Raw genomic sequence first — 24529 nt, 5'->3', positions numbered from 1 at the left:
ATACAGTCTTTTTATTATTTAAGATCATGTTTGAATGACATAATCAGGTATATTTAGAGTAGAAATTGAGCTATTTGTAATGTATATTGTATTTCTATATATGTAACCTGCTGTATCATGTTGATTGATGACTAGTTGAATGTTACCATGGCTCCGTAGTAAATAAGTGTCTTTGGCTAATTGAAGTCCATGAAAAATGTAACAATTCAGAGAAGAAATATACAATTCATTAGGGGTTTTTTGCAACAAAAAATGTATGATATTGTCGTGAAATATGGAAAAAAAATATTTCTAGGTTTGAATTTAATTTGGGAAAAATTTGAAGAAAGCTCTAAAAACAGTTTTAGAGGCTAAAAATATTTTTATGTTTATAGTTTGAAAAAGAAGAAACTTTGAGCAAAAATGTAGACCAAATTGCCTTATGTATCAAATATGATACACATTTAAAAATGGCTATTTATTTCCTTTTTTTTTATTTGTCAGAAGGTCCAATAAACACTCAATTTTCAAAGAATTAGAATTTTCTGGCATTTATTTGAAGGTTTAGGCTTTACAGGGCTAAGTAGAAGAAGTTGGACCACGGTGTTAAAATACACGACTTCAAGTAAAAGACCTGAATGCAGAGTCTGACCCGACCTCCAGTGACCCTGCATTCTCACATGGGTACGTTACGATCAGCCCACAGTGTACTTTAACTTTATTAAGTCCTCATTGGTCGACTCCTCTTTGAATACACTCAACAGTGTAAAAATAACACAGCAACCATCTTTGAAATCTTTACTCAACAGCTGATCCTGAGGAAAAAGGGAAGAAGGCTCAAAACCTCTTCAGTAAAATCAGCAGTTTGATATTTTTAAAAACTTAAAGCAACAGTAAGATACGATGTGTAGCACTCGTTAGAGGACCAGAGACAAAAATGTAACTTAAAAAAAAATTAAAATAATAATAATCTTATAATCCAACGTGACAACGTTTCCTTTCGTAGAATAACTGAAGATAATGATTCCATTTTCAACTTTTCAGGCTCCTTTTTCTGATCCAGCCAGGAGGAAGTTAATAACATACTGCAGGTCTCAGGAGGTTCAGTGAAAAGTTGAATCACTTGAACGTTGTCAGACTAAAAGCACTCATCCTGCAGTAAAATGTCCCGTCTGAGAGATGCTCCGTCATGCATGTCATTGTGAGACTGTAATTTCTGTTTCATTAATAAACAGACATTAAAGATGCTGGAGGTGGAGTACGTTTTAATACATTTTTATACAGTCAAATCTGAGTTAGTCAAACACTTTCCCCAACAGAGCCAGGGTCTCACTGTAGATGAGCACATATTCTCTCTCAGTAGTCGCTCTTCGTCCCTCTGCTAGCCATTCCATGAATTAGCACAAATACACACATATCGTAAAATCCCCACAGAGGGCATCAGTGTTTCAACAGGTGACCAGACAATACTGGTGTGTTTTTTTTTTAACAGATATCAGGTCAGAGAATAACAACATGAATGTTTATTAAGAATATTCCTTGTAGTCTTAGATTATATAGCTCAGGTTTTATTCTTCTGGTAAGTTCTACAGATGAATCCACAGAAAGCCCCTAAAGGACAGGCAATTTTATCAGATCTAATAAAACACACACACACACACACACACACACACACACACACACACACAAGCCTTTTTAAGTTAATTTAAAATGTCAAACAATAAGCAAATAAGAAGTTTCTCTGAGGAGTGGTTCAGTGTTTCGTCTAACATTATTACAGCTGGTCACAAAAAATAAAAACAGCAAGAAACAGGATCATGTTGCTTTAAGTTAAACAGTATAAATATACAGCAAATCAGTAATAATAATCCTTGTAATATTTATTTCCTGTACACAACCTGCAGCAGAATAAACAAAATATGTGGTTTAAGAGTGAAAAACAGTCAACAGCAAAGATAGCGATATTAAACCTTTAAAACCACACAATAAAGTGATGTTTTCAAGTATACCTGGAAATAATCCTTAATCTGAAGTCTCTAACAAACACATCAGTTACATTTAATTAGCAGTGTGGGGAAACAACAGTGAGATCATACCTTATGGGAATGCTAAACCTCAGCTAGCATATATGCTTTGTTAAAAGTAAGCTAGCTGTGATTTAGTGTGTTTTAATGATGTTATCATGCTGTAGGTGTTCAATGGCAACTGAAAGTGTTATCGTCTCGCAAATGAATAAAGTCCAAACTTTGTCACAAGAGAAGTTCATGCTTTATTCTTTATCTCACAGTTTTTAGGGCTAGCATGAATGTTAGCTCTTTTCAGCAGGCTAACCTCTCTGCACGTCATTTGATGTCAGCAGGTTGATTCAGGTTCTTTAGAGCAGTATCTTTATCAAACACCGACCCTTGTACAACAAAGACGTGTTGACTCATTGATTTTCTGACAGAATATACAGAGAGACCCTTATGGGGCTTTTGGGTGGCTTTAACTATGATGTTTACTCCCAACTAACCTTAGTTTGAAGGTTTGTACACTTTTATTTTATTAAGACTCCGTGAACATGTCAAGTTAATCACCTTCGCTTGCTCCTCGACTTTCATTAACAAGCTAACCAGCTAACTTTTTGAAGCTACAAAATGAATAAGCTCTGTTATCGTGTAATCTCTGGTAACATGATTGAAATGCCTGAATAAAAACATATAAAACAAAGATATAAATCCAGCTAACACTGCAGACAGTACAGAAGCACTGTTATTAGTATTTGGAGGTGAGGGGGAGGTTTCTTTAAGTGAGCACCAAAATGAAGAAAGGTCAAGAGTCCAATCACAGCGTCTGAGGGACTAACTTACAGCCATGACTGAACAATAAGTTATAATAAGTATAAAAACTAAAGATAAAAACTATAAATATTATAATAGGCTAATAAAATGATCTTTTTTTAATTCTTAATTATGCACACATTCATTTTTTATTTTTCATGGCCAGGCCGTCCTTAGATGGTTTGCCAGTTGTATTGGTCAATGACCCAAATCTGACGGTCAAAGTTGACCAGGGTTAGAAACGTGCAGCTCATGTGTTCCCCACTCACAAAGCTCCTTAACGCTGAAAATGAAAGAACTTCCCCCGAATAAATACTGGTGTGTGTTTAAGGTGCAAAACAAGCTCAGCAAGTTAAGGCTCCAAACTATTCAGGATTAGTGCATTAGGGTTGTTATCATGAAACTCAGATCATTGAAATGAGCTGACCAGACAACAGAAAAATATCTGTGTTTGAAATGTTGGTGGAACTCTACCCAGCAAACACCTGAGGAGTGAGAGGCGGTGGCAGGTTGTCATTGTCCATGTTGTTGGCATCGATGGCAGAGACGGTGCGAGGGAGAATCTCCAGAGGGTACTTCTCCAGGATGTCGTTCACCTCTCGCTGTACGGCCTCAGGCCACGCGAGGAGGTCGGCCTGCAGGCTCCGAGCCGTCTCCATCATGGTCTCCTGTCTGCTGCTGAGGCCGGACAGCAGCTCCAGGTTGTGGTTGAGCTGAGCCAAGACAGGGTTAGTGGGAGCCACATCTGGTGCCGGGCCCGCGCCGGGCCAGTCACCATCAGAGTTGTTGATACGTGGCGAGGCTTGGCCTGACATGTAGCGCTCGAACTCCTCTGGGGAAAGGTTGAGAGACTGGGCGTCCAACTTCTCGATAAAGGCCGCTGCACAGCACTGAATAAAAAGAGAGAGCAGATAAAAGGAGGGTTGAGATTCTGAGGCATGATTTCATACTCCTGAGTCATACCAAGCTGGAGAGCCTCAATATTAACCGTTTATTTTTAGATTTGGAAAGTGGATTTAATTTCTGACAGAGGGTAACAGACAAAGATCTCATATTGAAAAACATGCAGCCTTTAAGCTGGCTTGGCAACAACACCTTTAACTAAGTGAAACAGCTAGTCTCGCCCGTCTAAAGCTAAAAACACCTTTATCACACACAGGAAAGGGTCAGCTCTGCTACAAGATGAGCCTGACCAAGCCTTACTTAAATATTTGTTGATATAGTCATACTTTAAAGGGGAATCCATGCAGCTTATTTACTTTTATTTCATCTTTTGGTGCCACATAGACTAACAACTGTGAGCCAGATACCCTCAGCTTAAACCAGGACTGAGTCTGGAGGAGATCAAACACAGACCAGGTTGGTGAAGTAGTATCCATCCTCTCCGGTCATCAGCCTGCTGGGGTTGCAGAAGCGGGTGATGTACTGGATGTTGGACTGAAGCCGCGGAGGATTCGCCTTCAGCACGATGTAAATGAGCGCAGGGAGGAAGTCGTCCGCTGAGGCCGGCTCATTCTTTGTGATCCTGATGGCGCTGAAGATTTGCTTACTGCAGCGTGTGATGCAGCCCAGTTTGTCCCGAGGAACTCGCTTTGAGTCCATCTCAATGATATCTGCAAAAGGCAAAATAAAGACACAAGTAAGAGGTTGGGTTAGACCAACACACCATCAGATATATAATATAATATCCTGCAGTATCAGTTAAAGGCTCAGTTTAACCAAACTACACAACATTTACAGTCATTGCCAGAGCTCATTTCTTCAGATTCTTCAATCAAATGTGCCAAAAGACCTGCTCCAGCAGCAAGAACTTAAATATCTACAGGTCTTCTTCTGTGGTGGATTTAATATCTTTGAGTTCTTGGCTGTTCAAAAGCTGTGATGTTTTTCTGGTTGTTTACAATTTAACAGACCAAAATGATTGACTGATGATTGAAGATCTTAATTTGCAGATGAATCAATGATGAACACAGTTTATTACACAGCTTTAATGCCCTCGTGCTCTCTACTCATGAAGACAATATCAGTCTCTGACAATCTGCCTTGGTGGTGGTGGTGGTGTGTGTTTGTGTGAGAGGAGAGGAGAGGAGAGGAGAGGAGAGGAGAGGAGAGGAGAGGAGAGGAGAGGAGAGGAGAGCTTAGGTCACGTAGAAGTTTGAAGAGATTCAGTGGGGTTTGCTAGTTACATGCAAGCTGACCTGGATTGGTTGTTTGATTCAAACTGGACCAGTTATTTTTCTTTTTTTAGCATGATATTGTTAGTTAATTAAGTGATCAAATGATCTCATTTCAATCCATATTTTAATGAAATAATGTTTCCTACTGTAGCTTTAAAAAACGAGTCAAACACTCAATTCAAAATGTCTGTTTGCACCAGACTGTTTGTGTTTTATTCTTTTCTATTAATAAATAGAAGAAAAAGATGAATTTTGTAAGCACTGGGACTTTTCAGTGTATGTATATGATTGGCCATGTCATCAACAGTGCTCAGTTTGTTGTCTGAGGTATAACGAGAAAGAACCAGACCGGTATCCAACAACATTGATTTGTGATGATTCTTATTTGCATCTAAATGTCATCTAAAAAGGAAATGCTAATTGACTTTCATCAGAATAAACCAGTCAAGGCACCAGCTGTCATCAAGGGATCAGCTCTGCAGACAGTGAATGAGTATAAATACTCATCCTTGATGACAAACTGACTTTTAATGCTATCACTGATGCTATTTGTAAAAAGGACAATCAGAGACTCTTTTTCTTGAGGAAATTGAGGGGTTTTAATGTTGACAGATCACTTTTAAAGAGGTTTTATTCATCTTTTTATTGAGTCTATTTTAACTTTTACAATGACATCTTGGTTTGGTAACCTCAGCACACAAACACAGGCTGAGTTATACCGTCAGCTTGCCCAAAGATCGTTTGCACTAATCTTAATGATCTTGGCCATCTTTAGTTAGAGCCACTCAGAAGGCAAAGGCCATCCTTGAGGACCCTCACCACCCCCTTTATTCAGAGATAGACTCTTGCCAACAGGGAGGAGGTTCACATATACAAGGAGGGCCAGATCAAACTGATATCTTAGATCATTTGTGTCCTCAGCTGTTGGGTTTTTAAACAAACTGTAGGGTGGTTGCCATTCCACAGAGGATTGTGGTACCTGTGGTCTCATGTGCAGGGAAGATGATGTCATCCACGGGAGTTACGTAGTTATGTATTCAAATCAAATGTGTGAACTTGTGTTTGTTATTATGTGTATTGCTTGTGTGTATATGATGTGTCTGGGACTACGGTTGCAAACCAAATTGCCCCTTGGGGACAACAAAGATATCAAAATCCAAAAATCCAAACAGTGTGGTGACACTGGCAGGTTTGTTAAATATTCTGCAGCTGAGATTGTAGCTTGTAATTAGCGTCACCTGTGTCCTCTTCTTATCTCTGCTGTTATGTGAAACAAGAAGGTGTTCATGTTTTAAAGTCTGAAAAGAATAAGGCTAAGCATTAAAGCAAACTTAGTTCAGAGTCTGACGATCTTGTTTGTGTAGCAAGCTGCTGTCAGGCTCAGTGTGACCATCTGCTCTGCTCATGATGGACTGATGCGACAGCTTTTTACCATGTGGCTGAAAAGCGGTTTAATAAGAGATCTTTAGGAGCTGCCATCATGAGACCCAGGACTGTGAAATATTGAGCGGAACAGATCTGTTATGAACGCTGTAGCAGAACTAAGCATGCAGTTTGGTCACACAGCAGCTTCAAGCACTCATCTGCAGGCCTGCTCATGGTACCTAAAGTCTCTAAAAGTAGTATGGGAGGTTGGACCTTCAGTTATCAGGCCCCTCTCCTTTGGAATCATCTACCAGTCAGGGTCCGGGAGGCAGACACCCTCTCTACTTTTAAGAGTAGGCTTCAAACTTTCCTTTAGATAAAGCTTATAGTTAGAGCTGGATCAGGCAGCTACTACCACTCGTCTCATCACTATCACCGCTCCCTCTCTCTCTTATTCTCCTCTATCTGTCTTTCCAGACCCAAATCAATCGAGGCAGATGTCTGTCTAACATGAGTCTGGTTCTGCTTGAGGTTTCTGACTGTTAAAGGAAGTTTGTCCTCTCTGCTGTAACTAGCTAAATACTGCGAGGTGCAATGCTCATGGTGGATTAAGGTGGGGTCAGACTGAGTCTTATCCTGTCTTGGTGTTGGGTCTCTGTTCATAATTTGACATAGAGTGGTCTAGACCTGCTCTGTTTGTAAAAGAGTCTTGAGATAACTTTTGTTGTGATTTGGCGCTATACAAATAAAGATTGATTGATTGACTCATCCTGACCTGTTATGGCTTTGACCACGTTCTCAGAGACTTCAGGGATTTCTTCATCCATAGACACGCAGAGCATCTGAATGGTCACCCAGTGTAAAGCCCTGCAGCACAGAATCAGAGTTCAGTTTGTTCAGTTTGTTCAAAGAAAACCTGCTAAAAAAGGCTTTTATGTAATCAGCTGCACAGCAGAAGTATGAAGTGACAAAAAGAAACCCACGCCTGCACCAAAACTCATCTTCAAACAGAATGTAATCAAACCCCAGGAGTCCCACCTGATCCTCTTCTGTGTGGCCAGGTCCTTCTTCTCATCGTCAGTGGTTTCAGGGCAGAACACGCTCTTATACAGACGAGTCATTATGTACTTCTCCACCTGGTCCATCACCTGCTCCACCGACTCTGAGGATCCTGGTGAACAAAGAGACAACAACAGGAAGAGCTGCATCAGGTTTTTTTTTATGTGCGTGGGTTGAACACCTTCTAGCCGTGTCAGTCAACCTATAATCAATCTGTCTCTGATGAACGGAAGTTTCAGAGTAACTAGAAAATCATGCAGAGGCTGCAGTCTTGCTTACTTCAGCAGAACAAGCGTTAGACTCCTGCAAGTTAATTAATAAGATTGAATCGCGATAAGCCGATTAAAGAAATGCCAAACTCAATTATTCATGAGCTCTAAGATGATTGGTCAAAAGAACCGAGTCATGCTTTGGAAGGTCCAACCACAAAAGAAACTCTTAAATGGAGTTTGGATCAAACTTTCCCAAACTCAGGGTGTGCAGAGTGACGCCAATCAGTGAGTGACTTTATACAACATGTTGTCTCGCAGATAATTTGCTTTAACTCAATGAAAACCCATGCTCGTGCTCGTGTTCGTGCTCGTGCTCGTGTTCATGCTTGTGTTCGTGCTCGTGTTCGTGTTCATGCTTGTGTTCGTGCTCGTGTTCGTGCTCGTGTTCATGCTTGTGTTCGTGTTCGTGCTCGTGCTCGTGTTCATGCTTGTGTTCGTGTTCGTGCTCGTGCTCGTGTTCATGCTTGTGTTCGTGTTCGTGCTCGTGTTCATGCTTGTGTTCGTGTTCGTGCTCGTGCTCGTGCTCGTGCTCGTGTTCGTGTTCGTGTTCGTGCTCGTGCTCGTGTTCGTGCTCGTGCTCGTGTTTGTGTTCGTGCTCGTGTTCGTGCTCGTGCTCGTGTTCATGCTCGTGCTCGTGTTCGTGCTCGTGCTCGTGTTCGTGCTCGTGCTCGTGTTAGTGCTCGTGTTCGTGTTCGTGCTCGTGCTCGTGTTCGTGCTCGTGTTCGTGCTCGTGCTCGTGTTTGTGTTCGTGCTCGTGTTCGTGCTCCTGCTCGTGTTCGTGTTCATGCTTGTGTTCGTGTTCGTGCTCGTGCTCGTGTTCGTGCTCGTGTTTGTGTTCGTGCTCGTGCTCGTGTTCGTGCTCGTGCTCGTGTTCGTGCTCGTGCTCGTGTTCGTGCTCGTGCTCGTGTTCGTGCTCGTGCTCGTGTTCGTGCTCGTGCTCGTGTTCGTGCTCGTGCTCGTGTTCATGCTCGTGTTCATGCTCGTGCTCGTGTTCGTGCTCGTGCTCGTGTTCGTGCTCGTGCTCGTGTTAGTGCTCGTGTTCGTGTTCGTGCTCGTGCTCGTGTTCGTGCTCGTGTTCGTGCTCGTGCTCGTGCTCGTGTTCATGCTTGTGTTCGTGTTCGTGCTCGTGCTCGTGTTCGTGCTCGTGTTCGTGCTCGTGTTCGTGCTTGTGTTCGTGTTCGTGCTCGTGCTCGTGTTCGTGCTCGTGTTCGTGTTCGTGCTCGTGTTCGTGCTCGTGCTCGTGCTCGTGCTCGTGTTCATGCTCGTGTTCGTGTTCGTGCTCGTGTTCGTGCTCGTGCTCGTGTTCGTGTTCGTGCTCGTGTTCATGCTCGTGTTCGTGTTCGTGCTCGTGCTCGTGTTCGTGCTCGTGCTCGTGCTCGTGTTCGTGCTCGTGCTCGTGTTAGTGCTCGTGTTCGTGTTCGTGCTCGTGCTCGTGTTCGTGCTCGTGTTCGTGCTCCTGCTCCTGCTCGTGTTCCTGCTTGTGTTCGTGTTCGTGCTCGTGCTCGTGTTCGTGCTCGTGTTCGTGCTCGTGTTCGTGCTCGTGTTCGTGCTTGTGTTCGTGTTCGTGCTCGTGCTCGTGCTCGTGTTCGTGCTCGTGTTCGTGTTCGTGTTCATGCTCGTGTTCGTGCTCGTGTTCGTGCTCGTGTTCGTGCTCGTGCTCGTGTTCATGCTCGTGTTCGTGTTCGTGCTCGTGCTCGTGTTCGTGCTCGTGCTCGTGTTCGTGCTCGTGCTCGTGTTCGTGTTCGTGCTCGTGTTCGTGTTCGTGCTCGTGCTCGTGCTCGTGTTCGTGTTCGTGCTCGTGTTCATGCTAGTGTTCGTGTTCGTGCTCGTGCTCGTGCTCGTGTTCGTGCTCGTGCTCGTGTTCGTGCTCGTGCTCGTGTTCGTGCTCGTGCTCGTGTTCGTGCTCGTGTTCGTGCTCGTGTTCATGCTTGTGTTCGTGCTCGTGCTCGTGCTCGTGCTCGTGTTCGTGCTCGTGTTCGTGCTCGTGCTCGTGTTCGTGCTCGTGCTCGTGTTCATGCTAGTGTTCGTGTTCGTGCTCGTGCTCGTGTTCGTGCTCGTGCTCGTGTTCGTGTTCGTGCTCGTGTTCATGCTTGTGTTCGTGTTCGTGCTCGTGCTCGTGCTCGTGTTCGTGCTCGTGCTCGTGTTCGTGCTCGTGCTCGTGCTCGTGTTCGTGTTCGTGCTCGTGTTCGTGCTCGTGCTCGTGCTCGTGTTCGTGCTCATGCTCGTGTTCGTGCTCGTGCTCGTGCTCGTGTTCGTGTTCATGCTCGTGTTCGTGCTCGTGCTCGTGTTCGTGCTCGTGCTCGTGCTCGTGTTCGTGCTCGTGTTAGTGCTCGTGTTCGTGCTCGTGCTCGTGCTCGTGTTCGTGCTCGTGTTCGTGTTCATGCTCGTGTTCGTGCTCGTGCTCGTGCTCGTGTTCGTGTTCGTGCTCGTGTTCGTGCTCGTGCTCGTGCTCGTGTTCGTGTTCGTGCTCGTGCTCGTGTTAGTGCTCGTGTTCGTGTTCGTGTTCGTGCTCGTGCTCGTGTTCTTGTTCGTGTTCGTGCTCGTGCTCGTGCTCGTGCTCGTGTTCGTGTTCGTGCTCGTGTTCGTGCTCGTGCTCGTGCTCGTGTTCGTGTTCGTGCTCGTGCTCGTGTTAGTGCTCGTGTTCGTGTTCGTGTTCGTGCTCGTGCTCGTGTTCTTGTTCGTGTTCGTGCCTGGCTCGTGCTCGTGTTAGTGCTCGTGTTCGTGTTCGTGCTCGTGCTCGTGCTCGTGTTCTTGTTCGTGTTCGTGCCTGGCTCGTGCTCGTGTTCGTGCTCGTGCTCGTGTTCGTGCTCGTGCTCGTGTTCGTGCTCTTGTTCGTGTTCGTGCTCGTGCTTGTGCTCGTGCTCGTGTTCGTGCTCGTGCTCGTGTTCGTGCTCGTGTTCGTGCTCTTGTTCGTGCTCGTGCTCGTGCTCGTGTTCGTGCTCGTGTTCGTGCTCTTGTTCGTGCTCGTGCTCGTGTTCTTGTTCGTGTTCGTGCCTGGCTCGTGCTCGTGTTCGTGCTCGTGCTCGTGTTCGTGCTCGTGCTCGTGTTCGTGCTCTTGTTCGTGTTCGTGCTCGTGCTCGTGCTCGTGCTCGTGTTCGTGTTCGTGCTCGTGCTCGCGTTCGTGCTCTTGTTCGTGCTCGTGCTCGTGCTCGTGCTCGTGTTCGTGCTCGTGTTCATGATCGTGCTTCCATCCGGTGGTCACTATGATCACAGATGTACAAAGCAGGACTAATGGAAAGGATTGTTGAATGCCTCTCACAGCAGGCTGTATCTGAAGACGAACCTTTAAAGTGGCTCATCAGGCGGTCGGCCATGTTCTGGTAGAAGTCCTGAACACACTCTGACAGCTCGTCAGCACTCAGGTCCTGAAAGAACAACAAGTTAGAGTCACATGGTGCCGACCAGGTCACAATAACACTGAACAACCTTTAATCCTTTTTATCCTCTGACCTTTTTGCTCAGCATGTTCACGATGAAGGCTCGGGACTGCTTGTGGATCTCCCGCCCCGGCTTTTGGAGGTTTTTTAAGAAGTCCACAAAGTCCTTGGACACTTGGTCTGTTTCGAAGCTAGCGTGGCGGCTCAGAGACGGACTCGTGGTTCTCACTTCTTGGGTTTCTGGTGAGGAAATATTCCATTTTGAAAAAACACCAACCACACTTCATGTGTGTCTGCACAGAGCAAAGACCTGCAGGCCACGTCAGGCCGACACTCAGCAGGGGGAGCTTTGATCTAAGGTTGGAGGTCTCATCTTGCTTCAAGCTTAATCTTCTCAACTTCTTAGAGAAGAAAATGAGAGTCAAGAATCTTTTTGACATTTCTGAACATAACATCACATCAAATATGCAAAAAGAAAGGACCAGTCTTTAAACTGAAGAGCTGAAGAATAGTTTTATGCTCTAGGGTTTCTGTAAGATCAACTTAAAGATGTGATGACTATCCAAGATGTTAAGAAAAACTCTTTTACCGGGGTTGTAACTTAGAGTTTCATCACAATATCATGTCTCCATTTAGCTGGTCTGCAGAAAATGACCCTACCTATATGAGCATGTGTCTGTGTTTCCTGTGCTGTTATGAATGAACCTGCTGCTACTGATGCTTTGATAATTAACTGCTCACTAACCCTAAACTTAGGAGTCACCTGGAAACAAAGAGAGGCAGAAAACTCATTACACTTTATATTTTCAAGGTTTTATTTTAAGGTTAGCTACTATTTTTGTCAATATTTTTTAGTATAATGGGTAAAATGTACTATTTTTAGATAACTTCAAAAAAGAAAAAATCCTGGAAGACATCTCACGACCCCCCCATTTGTATCTCGCAGCCCCCCAGGGAGTCCAGACGGTCCCGACCCACACTTTGGGAACCCCTGCTTTAGACAACGATACAACATTTCTGCCAGGATACAGCTCAGATTAAATTCAATCAGGAGCCTGAGAGCAACTTAAGACAATATCAGAGGTCCAATACATCTAGAAATAGCAGCTGCATTTTTATCAATTCACAAAAAAACACAAATAAAAAAGGTAATTAAAAAATATTTGTGTTAAGGAACATCTTGATCTTTATCTCTGTCATCAAATCACTGAAGTCATTTTTGCATAAATCACTTTCAATCAGTCGATCTCTCTCAGGAGTATTTTCAGGGTTGAGGTTTGGGCGTGAAACAGAAAGACAGCGGTGTTGGAAGCAGCAGCGTTAACAGCTGTTTATTTATTGATCCAGTTACTGTATTGATGTCTCACCTTTCTTGGGAGCCGTGCGTGACGACGGGCTGAAGAACTTCTTCACAGTGGTCACTTTCCGAGTCTTCTCGTTGGTCTTTTTCTCCTCAAACTTGGAGAAGGGTCCCAGCGAGGCGTGTCCTGGGTGTGTCGGAGGCGCTGTGGGCTGAGAGTGAGACTGTGTCTGCGCTCCATGACTGCTGGCATACGCTGCTTCCTCCTCTCTCTGCAACCTGGAGCCAAACACATGTCACAGAGCGGAACAATCAGATATAAAAACACCAACAGGTTTGTTGAACAGAAGAAAAGTCACTTCTACTGGTCTTGTATAATACACTGTCATAATAACTCTCTGTGCTCCGACAAACAGCTCGGGAAAGTTGATCTTTTCAGCCCAGATGGAGAATGTATCTGTGCACCAGACGGTCTTACTTTTCTGCCAAAGCCCAGTCGTCCTGGATCTGTTTCTGCCGTACCCGCTGGTACTCCTCCCTCCAGCACTTGGAGCACAGGCCTTGCCATGCTGCGTTGCCATAGTAACCACATCCCTTTTTGCACAGCAGGTCTGATTGGTCCACATGTATCCCCCGTCGCTCGGTCCGCTGACTCATGATGCCGGACAAACTGGATGAAAAATGAAAAATGAAAAATTCATTATCTTTCTTTGAGGTGATTATTGGTGTATTCATATGCACCGGGGCGCTTCCAACACGTCTGCACACAGAGAGATTATAAAACCTCAGATTATTACAGTCTGTACTTCATATAAACACACTTTGTACAAGCAAAGCCTTTCTGTGTGACGGCAATCAGGTACAACCAAGCAGCAACCTCCAGTCTCAAAATATGAAGCCCATGCTGAAGTGTTAGAAACTGTAGTTCATGGAGCGTCCACTTGAGGGTGAGTTCAGAAACACAGGAAACCACATACACACCCATTCAAAGAAGACGATATTTACAGCAGAAATAAACATGTTTACAGTCTGGTTCAAAAAACAGTTTGGCTCTACGTAGATAATTAATTTTCTTCTAACATGACGGTTCAGAACATTTTAAGATACGAGTTTTGCACAAATAAGGACATGACTGACTGATTAACAGGCGGGAACACATAGCTGTTGGCTAGGAGGCTCAAACTCCGCCCCTTTACCTCACACTAAGTTTGGTTGAGTTCAGCATTTCAAGTATGGCTGCCACCATCAATTGGCCTCAAAACAGCGCTCAGGAACAGATGGGTGAGGTCACAGAGACTACGTCCATTATTTATACAGACTATGGGTACAACACAGACAACAACAAATAATGCTACCATGTCTACTAGAGATCAAACTCTGAATCTGTTATATAGAAACTTTAAAAGCTCACTCTTCAGCCAAAAAGTAATATTAATAATAATAAAGTTTATTTATATAGCACTTATCAAAACAGACGTAGTGCTTGACATCATAAAAAAAGCAGTAATGAATATGGATGTAAGGATACACTAAACACACAATTCGATTCGAATCCCGATTTTTGGTTCAACAATTGGGACATGAAATACAATTCACTCTCGATTCTCTGACGATTTTCAAGAAAACTGGATTGAACTCAAAATTTAAATAACTATTATTTTATTTCAGTCCTCAGATATGGACAGATGGGATATATATTTGTTCTCTTATATTTCTTTGTAAACAGAGTCATCCTTTTTCATTTTGAAGGTGTGTTGTAATTCAATTTAAACCACTGCACACTTTTTTTCAGCACCTTGTAAAAAAACTCAAAATGAGTTTACAAAAATACCTTGTTGGAAAATTTTAGAACAATTCTAAACAAATGTAAAGTGAACGATTCCCAAATGAAAGTATGAAATATTAAAACAAATAAGGTCAATCTCTTTAAATAAGCTAAAGAGCAGCTTCTGCTCCTGGCTGTGAATTGACATGTTGTTCTTCATGAAGACAAAATGCTGCCGTCCCTCAGACTGTAAACACAAAGGTACATCCTGACCTGCTCGGTCTTCACCTGCTGACTCCATGTCTGTTACACTCCACTCAGCAAGTGATGAGAGAGCAGCACAAGAGACTTTGTGATGCTGAACAAGCAGAGTGAAACGCAGATAGCGCCCTCTACTGTTTGAATAATATCGATATACAAATGTTGTTGAATCGATTTTTAATCCCCCCTTATTTGTACTGTTTTTTTCCTGTCTTGTGATATATCCTAACATCCCTACTATTGAACTAGCAAGACAATTTAAGAAGAACTTAAAGCGACAGATGAGTGAAAGAGTTAAAGAGAACCTACTTAAACAATTAAAACAAAAAAAATTATTGAGAACAAGTAAAACAATTAAACTACTAAACTAAAAGTTGTCTACTCTTTCCCTTTCTTCCCTCCTGTAAGCTTCAGTCAAGTATCAGCTGTTTCCAGATAAAGACCTTTTAATACCAACTGTGCCCAACCCACCACACACCAAACAGAAAACTAAGTGGAAAACTCCCAGGTGAACACTCAGAAGCAAGAAGCTGCTGGAGAGCCAGGTATTTACCTGAGGCGCCGGTGGAGACCAAATGCAGAGCTAAAAGCTCATACATGTTGGGGGGAAATTATTGGTTGCATCAGAGCAAGATATATTTATTAAGCAAAACAGCAGTGTGTAAAACAACAATAGGAATATAAGTGGATATAAACTGTATGAGGACTAATTAAGACCAATTACTGCTGGTCTAATACATGTCTACAGTTTACAGCAGACTCAAAGGATCCAGTACTGAGATCATTTTATTTATATCTATATAACAGTGTAATAGAAACATTATAAAGTATATATTCTAATGCTAAAGTGAACAAAAGGACTGAACAGAGGACATAACTGACGCTGAAAAGCTCGTCCACGCCTTCATCTCCTCCAGGCTCGATTACTGCAATGCCCTCCTCATCGGGACCCCCATCAAAAATCTCCACAAACTCCAACTAATTCAGAACACCGCAGCCAGGATCCTACTCAGAGTCAGAAAACACGAACACATCACCCCAGTACTCCGCACACTTCACTGGCTTCCCGTCACCGCAAGAATCAACTACAAAATCGCACTCATCACCCATCAGTGCATCTATGGAAACGCCCCACTCTACCTAAAAGAACTCCTCACCCAGCAAACCCCAACCCAGAACTCACGCACTCCACATCAGAACCTCCTCCACCCTCCCAGAACCAAGCTCCGGACCATGGGAGATCGGGCCTTTTGTGCTGCTGCACCACGTCTGTGGAATTCCCTGCCCAGCCACCTCAGAACCCCACAGACTGTGGATGCTTTTAAAAAACATTTAAAGACCTTCCTCTTTAAAGAGGCTTTTAACTGATTTTAAGTACTGCTTTTAAAAGTTTGTTTTTACTGTGTGCCTGTAGCACTTTGAGATTTCTGGAAATGAAAAGTGTGTTATAAATAAAATGTATTATTATTATTATTATTATTATTATTATTATTATTATTATTATTATTATTATAACTGAGTTCAGGGTGAAATGCAGTGATATATTACAACAGTAGTATAATATGGAGTGAATGACATATAATAGATGTGGTGAAGTATTAAACACATAAAGAGTCCAGAAAGTTTAGTTCCTGAACTCCTGGATTTTATAAATGAGCATCAATTCCACTCAAGATTAGTGTGAAAAGCAACTTAGTGGTCATAAGCAAAAGTAATCCCCACAGAGTAATTCTCCATAATAAGAGATGCCACACAGGAACGTGAGGGTTTCTGGACCCTGATCCGGCTTTGTTATCCGGGCAAAACAATCCAGTCTAGGTCAGCGTGTGTGAGAAGGATTTGATTCCCTATTTAACTATTAACTACTTCACCCCGGACCTTTGGCTGTATACTCTGTTTACATGGTCATGAGGGGGTCACAATGTAAAGGAAACACAACATAAAGTGTGCTGCTTCAAAAGATCGTCTGCACAAACAGCTCTCTCTGTGAGAGGAGTTAAATCCTGGAACTCTCCAGTCTCTTCCATTACAAACTTCACCACTTACCTTTTCTTTTTTAACTCACTGTTTTAATACTTTACTCCATTAAAAGCTCTTTGAGGGACGGGTGTTGCGAATTAACAATGATGGCTACAAACACTATCATACTTGCATGGGATGGCTGTTCCCAGTTTGTCTATGTATAGACTACTGTATCTGACCCTAACAAATACACCACAAATAAAATACAATAAAATATTACCTTACAATAAGCCTCTGTGCTCCCTGAATACGTCTCTACATCAGGGATGAATGCAGATCTTATAATGGGATATTCCCTCAGTCATATAAACATTGAACCTTTACTTGCACTTCAGGGTTCATTGAGGGAAATTATATCAAGTCAATTACACACGAATTCAATGCAAAGTGTTACAGGATGACAGATTGGGAAAATGCCATTAAAATCACCTGGAAGATATATATTCAGATTAAAGTTGAGACAATTAAACATTAAAGAAGAACAAGAAGGAGGAGGAGAAGATGTCTGAGATAGCTAAAACCTTAAGAAGGTTCATTATTACAAAGGGGGAAAATAAATAGACCCCTGCAGGTTAAAACTCCCATTTCTAAATAGTCCTAAAGGTAACAGTTAACAGGGTTCTGTCCCAGGAGTCAGCAGGTGCAGCACAATAAAGTCAGTTTCTCTTATTTCTGATGGAAACATTAAACCATCTTTTCCTATAAAGCACTGTCATGCTAACATCTTCCACAGCTATGAAGGCCTTATAGCATATGACCCACATAAAGTACACCTTAATTCAAGCATGCAGTAAACCCTGCTGCTCTGCAATGAATGCATTAGACATACTAACACTGGTCTGTGTCTCATGTACAGTACCTCTGTCTGTCCATGGATTTATCACCATGGCTGGAGGTTAGTTAGCTTAACATGTTGCATTACTTTCTCCACTGAATACAAGGTCGTTAGCAGGCCAAGATCATCACATTACACTTTATATACAACAATAACATGACATGAACATACAAGCGCTGCTTAGGTACTCACCTATAGTGTTTTCAGAGACCAGTAGCTCGGGCAGACCTCTCCGCTGCTGTATGTGAGGAGACAACGCGGGGAAGGGTGAGACTGTGACGTAGCATGACCACATCCCGGAAATCCAGCGACTGAAAAGACTTCACCGAAATAAAGACATATTACCCCGAATTTATTATTTCAAACAGCACGCTCAGGTGCTGTTGAAATTTGTTTTTGTATTTAAAGGTAAATATTTGTTGTATGCAGGTATACTGGTTCAATTAGTCCACAAGTAGTAGTCTATTCACTTCCGCACCAAGGGTTAAATTAGTGGGATGGGTCAATGACGTCATATAGCAACCGACCAGCCGACATGCAGTATGTGTCACGTGACTGCACAATGAGAATAGAAACTTAAAATAAAAAATAAAATAAAAAATAAATTAAAAAAATACAATAAAATATAATAAAAAATAAAATAAAAAATACAATAAAATAACAATAGTTTAATCGTTATAGTTGCACAGAAGTACTTAGTTAGGCTTTGAGGTATTTGTATTTGGGATTAGTACATCATTAATATGCTTGCTCCATAACACATAATTTCGAATCTAAGTTATTTTACTACAACTTTAAAACTGAGATTGCAAAATTACAAATAAATAAGAAATAGATAAATGACTCACTGAGTGATTTTATGTACTATTGTGCTTATTAAATTAGACTAGATAATATATCAAATAAAAGGATATTTTATACTATAATCATGCTAATATTTTGTAACCTATCAATTCACTTTTTTAGTTCATTTAGTTAAACTTCTGTACAAATTTAATTGTGTTTGCATTTTTTATTTCGGTACTGGTTTAATCTTCCTTTTTTAATGTTCTTGAATTCATGGACCAGCACAGTAAATACTGTACACAGTGAGCTGACTGCTTACATGTCAGCATTAAGGCCAATGTTAAGTTGTGGTTTCTCAGTCTAACTGCTAGTATGATTAAGCCTACAGGCTTTCTCAGTGTTTTAATCTTAGTTTAGTTTACCCTCGACACTTACAGTGAAAGACATTAAGTCATTTAAAGCTCAGCACTGTTTTCTATGCATGTGTTGACTAAAAAACTCCAGAAACACTGATACACCTTTGAAGTATTGATTTTTTTGGACTGTGTTTTCAGTCCATTGATCAACTTCTCTGATAAATCCTGCACTTTCAACTTTTAGCAGGAGAGAGAAACAGTTTAACAAACTGAGAGACTGGAGAGACTTTTGATATGGTCTGTTGGTCTGTTATATCATAGGCGTTGGCTTTCGATGTGTTAACCAGTGCAACAGACTTCTTGAATCTTAAACTCAGATGGGGAAGTGAAATATTGCTTTTAATCTGCAGCTAAGTTCCTTTGAAGGGGACAAAATGTCACTGCATTTCTGGTAGTGGAAAGGAAAAGGAGAGAATGACATTTCAAATTGGGCACTAAATTGCATTGCACTGTCTGAGGTGTATTGATCCTATTCACACTAATGGAAACTGAAAATGACCCAACACTAAAAATAGACTAACTCACATCAAATTGCTGTTGAGGAATAAGGCAGAGGTATTCCTGTAAACACTTTTTATTTGAACAAATGCGTTAGTATTTCTGTATATGAGGCCTTTTTGGTGGACTGGTCATGCAGATAACATCAATTGGACTCAGGTAAATAAACACACTGAGGGTCAGACACACAGATAGCATGCAGACCTGCTGCACAGGCACAAACACACACTGTCTGACTGACAGATAAAGCCATGATTCTGACGGGTCGTGGTCTGTGTCTTCCTTCTCAAGCCACTGTCCATGAGCTGTTCTCTGTGGCTCGAGATGCCAGCATCATCCCAGATATCTCCTTGGATCCTGTCCTCATCACCTTCCTCTCGCTGGACTCCTCAGCAGCGCTGCAGCATCAATATGCCTTCTTACAGCGGAGCATGAGCAGCAAGCAGCAGACTGCTTTCAGCCAGAGTCTGACTGAGGAGCTGGGAGGCCGCAGCAGGGTCACGTATGGAGGAGTAGGGGTCGTTGCTCTGGCTCTGTCTGTCCTTTTTGACCAGGTTGCCCAACAAGTGAGTAAATCTTTGTCTATTTTTTGCAATAGGTTACTTAATACCTCTGCATAATTCACAAAGACCCAACAATAACAACCCTGGTTCTGTTCTGTTCCTTCAGCTGTGTTTGTGTTTTTGAGTGAAAAGTATTTCCTACACAACTACTGTTATCTTGTACAATATGATGTTATCCTGGTTATTTTCTGCTCTCATGATAAGATCCATGTATTGATTTAATTCTCTGGTTTAGAAATTTCAAGACTAATGCCATTCCTGTCAGCCTTAGCTATTGTTGGTGGTCAGCTGTACTTACAGAGTATTAGCACAGTGATTCCTTTAGTGTGTGCTATACCCCAGGGGGCTAAGTGTGTGATCGCAATGCCCTACAACATAGTACATTGTAAGAGTGTTAGCATGTTGATGTTAGCAATAAACCTTGAAGAAGCACAGAGGCTACTGGTATATTACCTTAGACTGTATAAATAATGGACGTAGTATCCGTGACGTCACCCATCTGTTTCTGAAGCACTGTTTTGAAGCTAATCGTCAGCGGGAGCCATGCTGGAAATGCCGAACTCAACCAGGCATAGTGTGATGTAAAGAGGCGGGGTTTGAGCCTCCTAGCCAACAGCTATGTGTTCCTGTAAATAAAAATGGACAGCGTTGCTCCGCCTCTTTCCGTTGTACGGTTCTGAAGCCAAAAAATCCCGCTCTTGGGCGCAGCCATTGTGGAGCCAGAGCCTGTGAAGCCACTGTAACAAGCTCCGCCCTACAGCGTAGCGTCACAAGACGCTGTGTGTCCTTTGAAGTTTCACTCCACGGCGGCTGTGAATCAAAGGAAACAGGAAGTAAAAACTTGTTTTTTAAACTCTAATAACTAATGACACAAAACAGTCAAATACTAACTACATATCACCACAGCATACGGATGTGAGAAACATTCGTACCACGTGTATTTATTTTTTAAAGTTTGACTGCTCCCCCATTTAAATGAATGGGGGAGACGGATTTTTTTGACCTATACTGCAGCCAGCCACCAGGGGGCAGACACACTGCTGAAAGCTTCACTTCCAGCCGAGCGAGATGCTCCCCTGGTTCCCCCCTGTCAGTCAAGTCAGTCATGTCCTTATTTGGGCAAAAACTCGTAATCTTAATATCTTCTGAACGGTCGGTAAAGATCGTCTTCTTTGAATGGGTGTGTATGTGGTTTCCGGTGTTTCTGCAGTCAGTCTCAAGTGGACACTCGATGAACTGCAGTGATAGTGATAGTATGGTGCCACTTCCTAGCTAACATTTATGTTAGCTAAAAGAGGCTAAATGCTTACGTAAGCTGTTTCTTTCAAGATTTCCCCAAACCACTGTTGTACAACTCGCTACATAGCTAGCATCTTTCTGATTCATAAGATGGAAAACAGCATTGTAACAGCTTTTTAGCTTCCCAACCTGAGCGATGTGTGTAGCTAAGTGGCTGCTACATGAACTGCTATAGCCCTTTATAATGTATCACAAAGAAAAATGCTAAACACAATACATACAGAATTTCAGATTTGCTATCAACCCACCAGGTCCGAACAAATGGATCAACAGAGGGAAACACATCAGGGCAGACCTCTCAGCCTAAAAAGGTTTTTGGCATCAGCAGTTCTTCACGAATTGGCTGGATTATCCACAGCTACCTCCACCTAATCCCCGGCATTGCCAACAACCCAGAGAAGATGGCAGAGACCACCGAGCTCTATGACAACTGGCTGAAACTCGAGATAATTGACCATTATGAGAGGATGACCACGAAGAAGAGGATGAGCTCTGTGTCCATGCAGCAGTGGTTAGTGGGAGCTGCTGTTCATCTACACATCAGAATCCACCAGGTCAGGACAAACATACTGTAATAAAGACCATCTGTCATTGTTTTCTTCAAGTAAGTTAGTAAGAAATGTTTTTCTGAATGTTTAAACTCAGGGAAAGAATGTGATGTGAACTCAGTCGAGGCAGATAGCTGTCTAACATGAGTCTGGTTCTGCTCGAGGTTTCTGCCTGTTAAAGGAAGTTTGTCCTCTCCGCTGTAACTAGTTAAATACTGTGAGGTGCAATGCTCATGGTGGATTAAGGTGGGGTCAGACTGAGTCTTATCCTGTCTTGGTGTTGGGTCTCTGTTCATAATTGGACATAGAGTGGTCTAGACCTGCTCTGTTTGTAAAAGAGTCTTGAGATAACGTTTGTTGTGATATGTGTAATATGTGATATCTTTACAAATACAGATTGATTGTTGATTGATGTCTATAGCCCTGTGATGGGAGCAAACTTTGGTCTTGAAGAATCACATATGCTAGTACACAGCCATTCACTTCCTGTATTGTCGGCACCAGCTGTTAGCACAGCACGTTAATCATTAGGTGCTGATTCATCCATTATTAATATCTGGGGAATACAAGGCTGATCTGAAAGCTCCTTTATTCTTCTCCCAACAGGTCCGTCTGCACTCTGTGCCATTAGGATCAGCTGAATCACTGCGTCTGTCTTATAAGTCAGGGGTGAGTCGGCTGGTTCAGGGTTACACAGCCTACCTACACCAAAACATCCAGGAGACTCCTAGACCACGGAAACCCAGACTGAGGAGAAGACAGAGTAACACCTTTAGCATCACAAACATGACCTGCTCCAGTAATCGACTCTCTAATGTCGGCCGGGTCAGGCCAAGTATCTCCACTGATAATGAGACCACACCCAACTCAACCGCTGATATTAGCAGACGCTGCAATAGAGAAGCAGCAAGAGAAGACTTTGGACCCAGTGTGATAAACAAAGGCAATGGTACGATTGTAAGGGAGATAAACGGGAAGGAGCTCAACACTTCTGCTGAAAATAGCAGAGGTGAGGAAATCAACCAGCAGGGTCTGTTAGTGATCGAGCCTCTTAGGAATGTGAGTCACAACGTGCAGCACCATCCCTGTGAGTCTCCCATCATACAACAAGCTTTAGTGATGCGCATTATGAACGCCCAGGACCTGGAGCGGAACAGAAACTTCTTTCTCTATCCTGAGAGAGACTTCCACAGCATGCTCAAGCAGAAGGAGGACTTTGAGCTCAGGACAAATTAAATAAAAATCACTTCAATGGGATTTCATTTTCCCCCACTTTGTTTATAAAGTATTTCAATGTAATTTAACGTCGTAGTGTCATTTTGACAGAGTATTAGCACAGACTGAACAAAATATACATGTTTTCCAATACAGAGTAAAAGTGTTTCTAACTTCAACATCATTCTTTCCAGCAGGGGGCAACTCCTCTAGTTGCAAAAAGAAGTCACACTGTATACACTATCAGTCAAAAGTTTGGACACACCTTCTCATTCAAGGGTTTTTATTCATTGTAATTATTTTCAACATTGTAGATTAATACTGAAGACATCAAAACTATGAAATAATCTGGTTTTACCATAATCTGGATTACAACAGTAGTCAAATAGGGCTATCCATTGTGTACTAACCCTACCTCTGAACAACACAACTGATGGTCTCAAACACATTAAGAAGGCAAGTCATTCTACAAATGAACTCTTGACAAGGCTCATGTTCATTAGAAACCATTCCAGGAGACCACTTCATGAAGCAGACTGAGAGAATACCAAGAGTGTGCAAAGCTGTCATGAAGGAAAAAGGGGGCTACTTTACAGAATCTAAAATATAAAACAGATTCTGCTTTGTTTAACACTTTTTGGTTCATTCAATAATTCCATATATGTTCTTTCATAGTTTTGATGTCTTCAGTATTAATCTACAGTGTTTACAATCATTACAATAAATACAAACCCTTCAATGAGAAGGTGTTTGCAAACTTTGGACTGGTAGTGGTGTACATGTCATTGAATAAAATTACCCAGCTTCTCACTTGATTCATTTTCTGAATAAACATTTCCTGATGAATTCAGTCTCAATTTCTCAAGTGTATTTCACTATATAACAGAGTTCTTTTTTCAATAGCTATTACAGCTTTAGGATCAACAAAGAAAAGATGAAACAGCTTTTTTATTCTGAGGCTATTTTGTGATTGACAACTTGTCACCACTGTGACCTGAGACATATCCCATTTCACTAGCAAGGACCACACCAACAACACAATGAGATTTAAAGATAGTTTATTGATTACGGATTATTGTATTGATCGATATTGAACTCATAGTCGCTTTGGGGAAGCTTCGAAGGCAATCCACTGTAGCACCTGGGCACGACAAACCCCCTAAGGGCCCTATGGATAAAGAGGAGAGGAGCAGCAGGGATGCGGAAACAGGAGCGAGTAAGGAGGAAATTGTCAGGTTTCAATTTATGGGGAAACGGAAGAGGCACGGTTGAGGTGTGGCCCTGCTCCTGAAATGTTGATATCATCACTACTCAAAGTTCAGTTGAACCAAAAGTCACCCTATAGGAGTTAACTGTACATGTTTTGGTGAGTGAGTTTGGTTCAAGTCTATGTTTTTTGACCACAATTATCATTCCACTTCATTCACGTGTTGTTGGTAACAGCAACCTACCAAGCCAGCCCATGCTTACACTAATAATGCACAGTTAATCCCTACCTTTTCTCCCAGCTCTTCGGTCTAACTATGTGAAATTCTGATTCAAAATATATAAAAAAGAAAGTTAAGCTAAAGCTTCAGAAACAAGCCATTAACTGTTCTGTATGTCAAACTGTAAAATAGGGAGTGTTGTATTCTAACTTGTTGAAAAGTGTTACCTGAAATGTTCAGCTTTATGTTCATTTATTATACGAGCCTTTTGTGTACAGTTAGAAATGAAATCATACTGATTCATGCCAACCTCTGAAAATAAAATGCTTTCTTTGCATAATGACTCTTTGAGATCAGATTGAAGTCTGACGCTTTAACAACAAAACAGTGCAACATTACCCTCTAGTTGTGGAAGCCTGTAACAGCCATTGGTAATGACCATAAACACAGCATACCTGAGTTTTCACTTACAAAGACCACTAATCTGTTCCCATCTGTGGTGAAGAAAGTATGGAAAAGTATCAAAAGTATAGATTAAAAAAGTCT

At 42.2% G+C, this 24529-nt stretch overlaps 2 protein-coding genes across 2 annotated transcripts; one reads left to right on the top strand and one right to left on the bottom strand.

Annotated features, from left to right (window-relative positions):
• Positions 1-1224: 1224 nt before the first annotated feature.
• rabgef1 (RAB guanine nucleotide exchange factor (GEF) 1) lies at positions 1225-17691 on the bottom strand. The gene is made up of 9 exons (XM_034684097.1): positions 17424-17691; positions 12827-13018; positions 12416-12627; positions 11122-11288; positions 10955-11036; positions 7379-7511; positions 7116-7207; positions 4155-4411; positions 1225-3688 (listed from the first exon to the last, which is right to left on the bottom strand). The coding sequence occupies exons 2-9, from the start codon at positions 13003-13005 to the stop codon at positions 3269-3271; spliced, it is 1542 nt and encodes a 513-aa protein (XP_034539988.1). The 5' UTR covers positions 13006-13018; positions 17424-17691; the 3' UTR covers positions 1225-3268.
• A 1442-nt stretch (positions 17692-19133) lies between these two features.
• LOC117813111 lies at positions 19134-22868 on the top strand. Its single transcript, XM_034684200.1, has 3 exons — positions 19134-19497; positions 21045-21347; positions 21948-22868. Exons 1-3 carry the CDS (start codon positions 19183-19185, stop codon positions 22575-22577), a joined length of 1248 nt encoding a protein of 415 aa, XP_034540091.1. The 5' UTR covers positions 19134-19182; the 3' UTR covers positions 22578-22868.
• The last annotated feature ends 1661 nt before the right edge of the window (positions 22869-24529 follow it).

Source organism: Notolabrus celidotus, chromosome 5, assembly GCF_009762535.1.
Source record: "Notolabrus celidotus isolate fNotCel1 chromosome 5, fNotCel1.pri, whole genome shotgun sequence".
NCBI classification, from domain to species: domain Eukaryota; kingdom Metazoa; phylum Chordata; class Actinopteri; order Labriformes; family Labridae; genus Notolabrus; species Notolabrus celidotus.
This window is presented reverse-complemented; position numbering and strand designations above follow the sequence as displayed.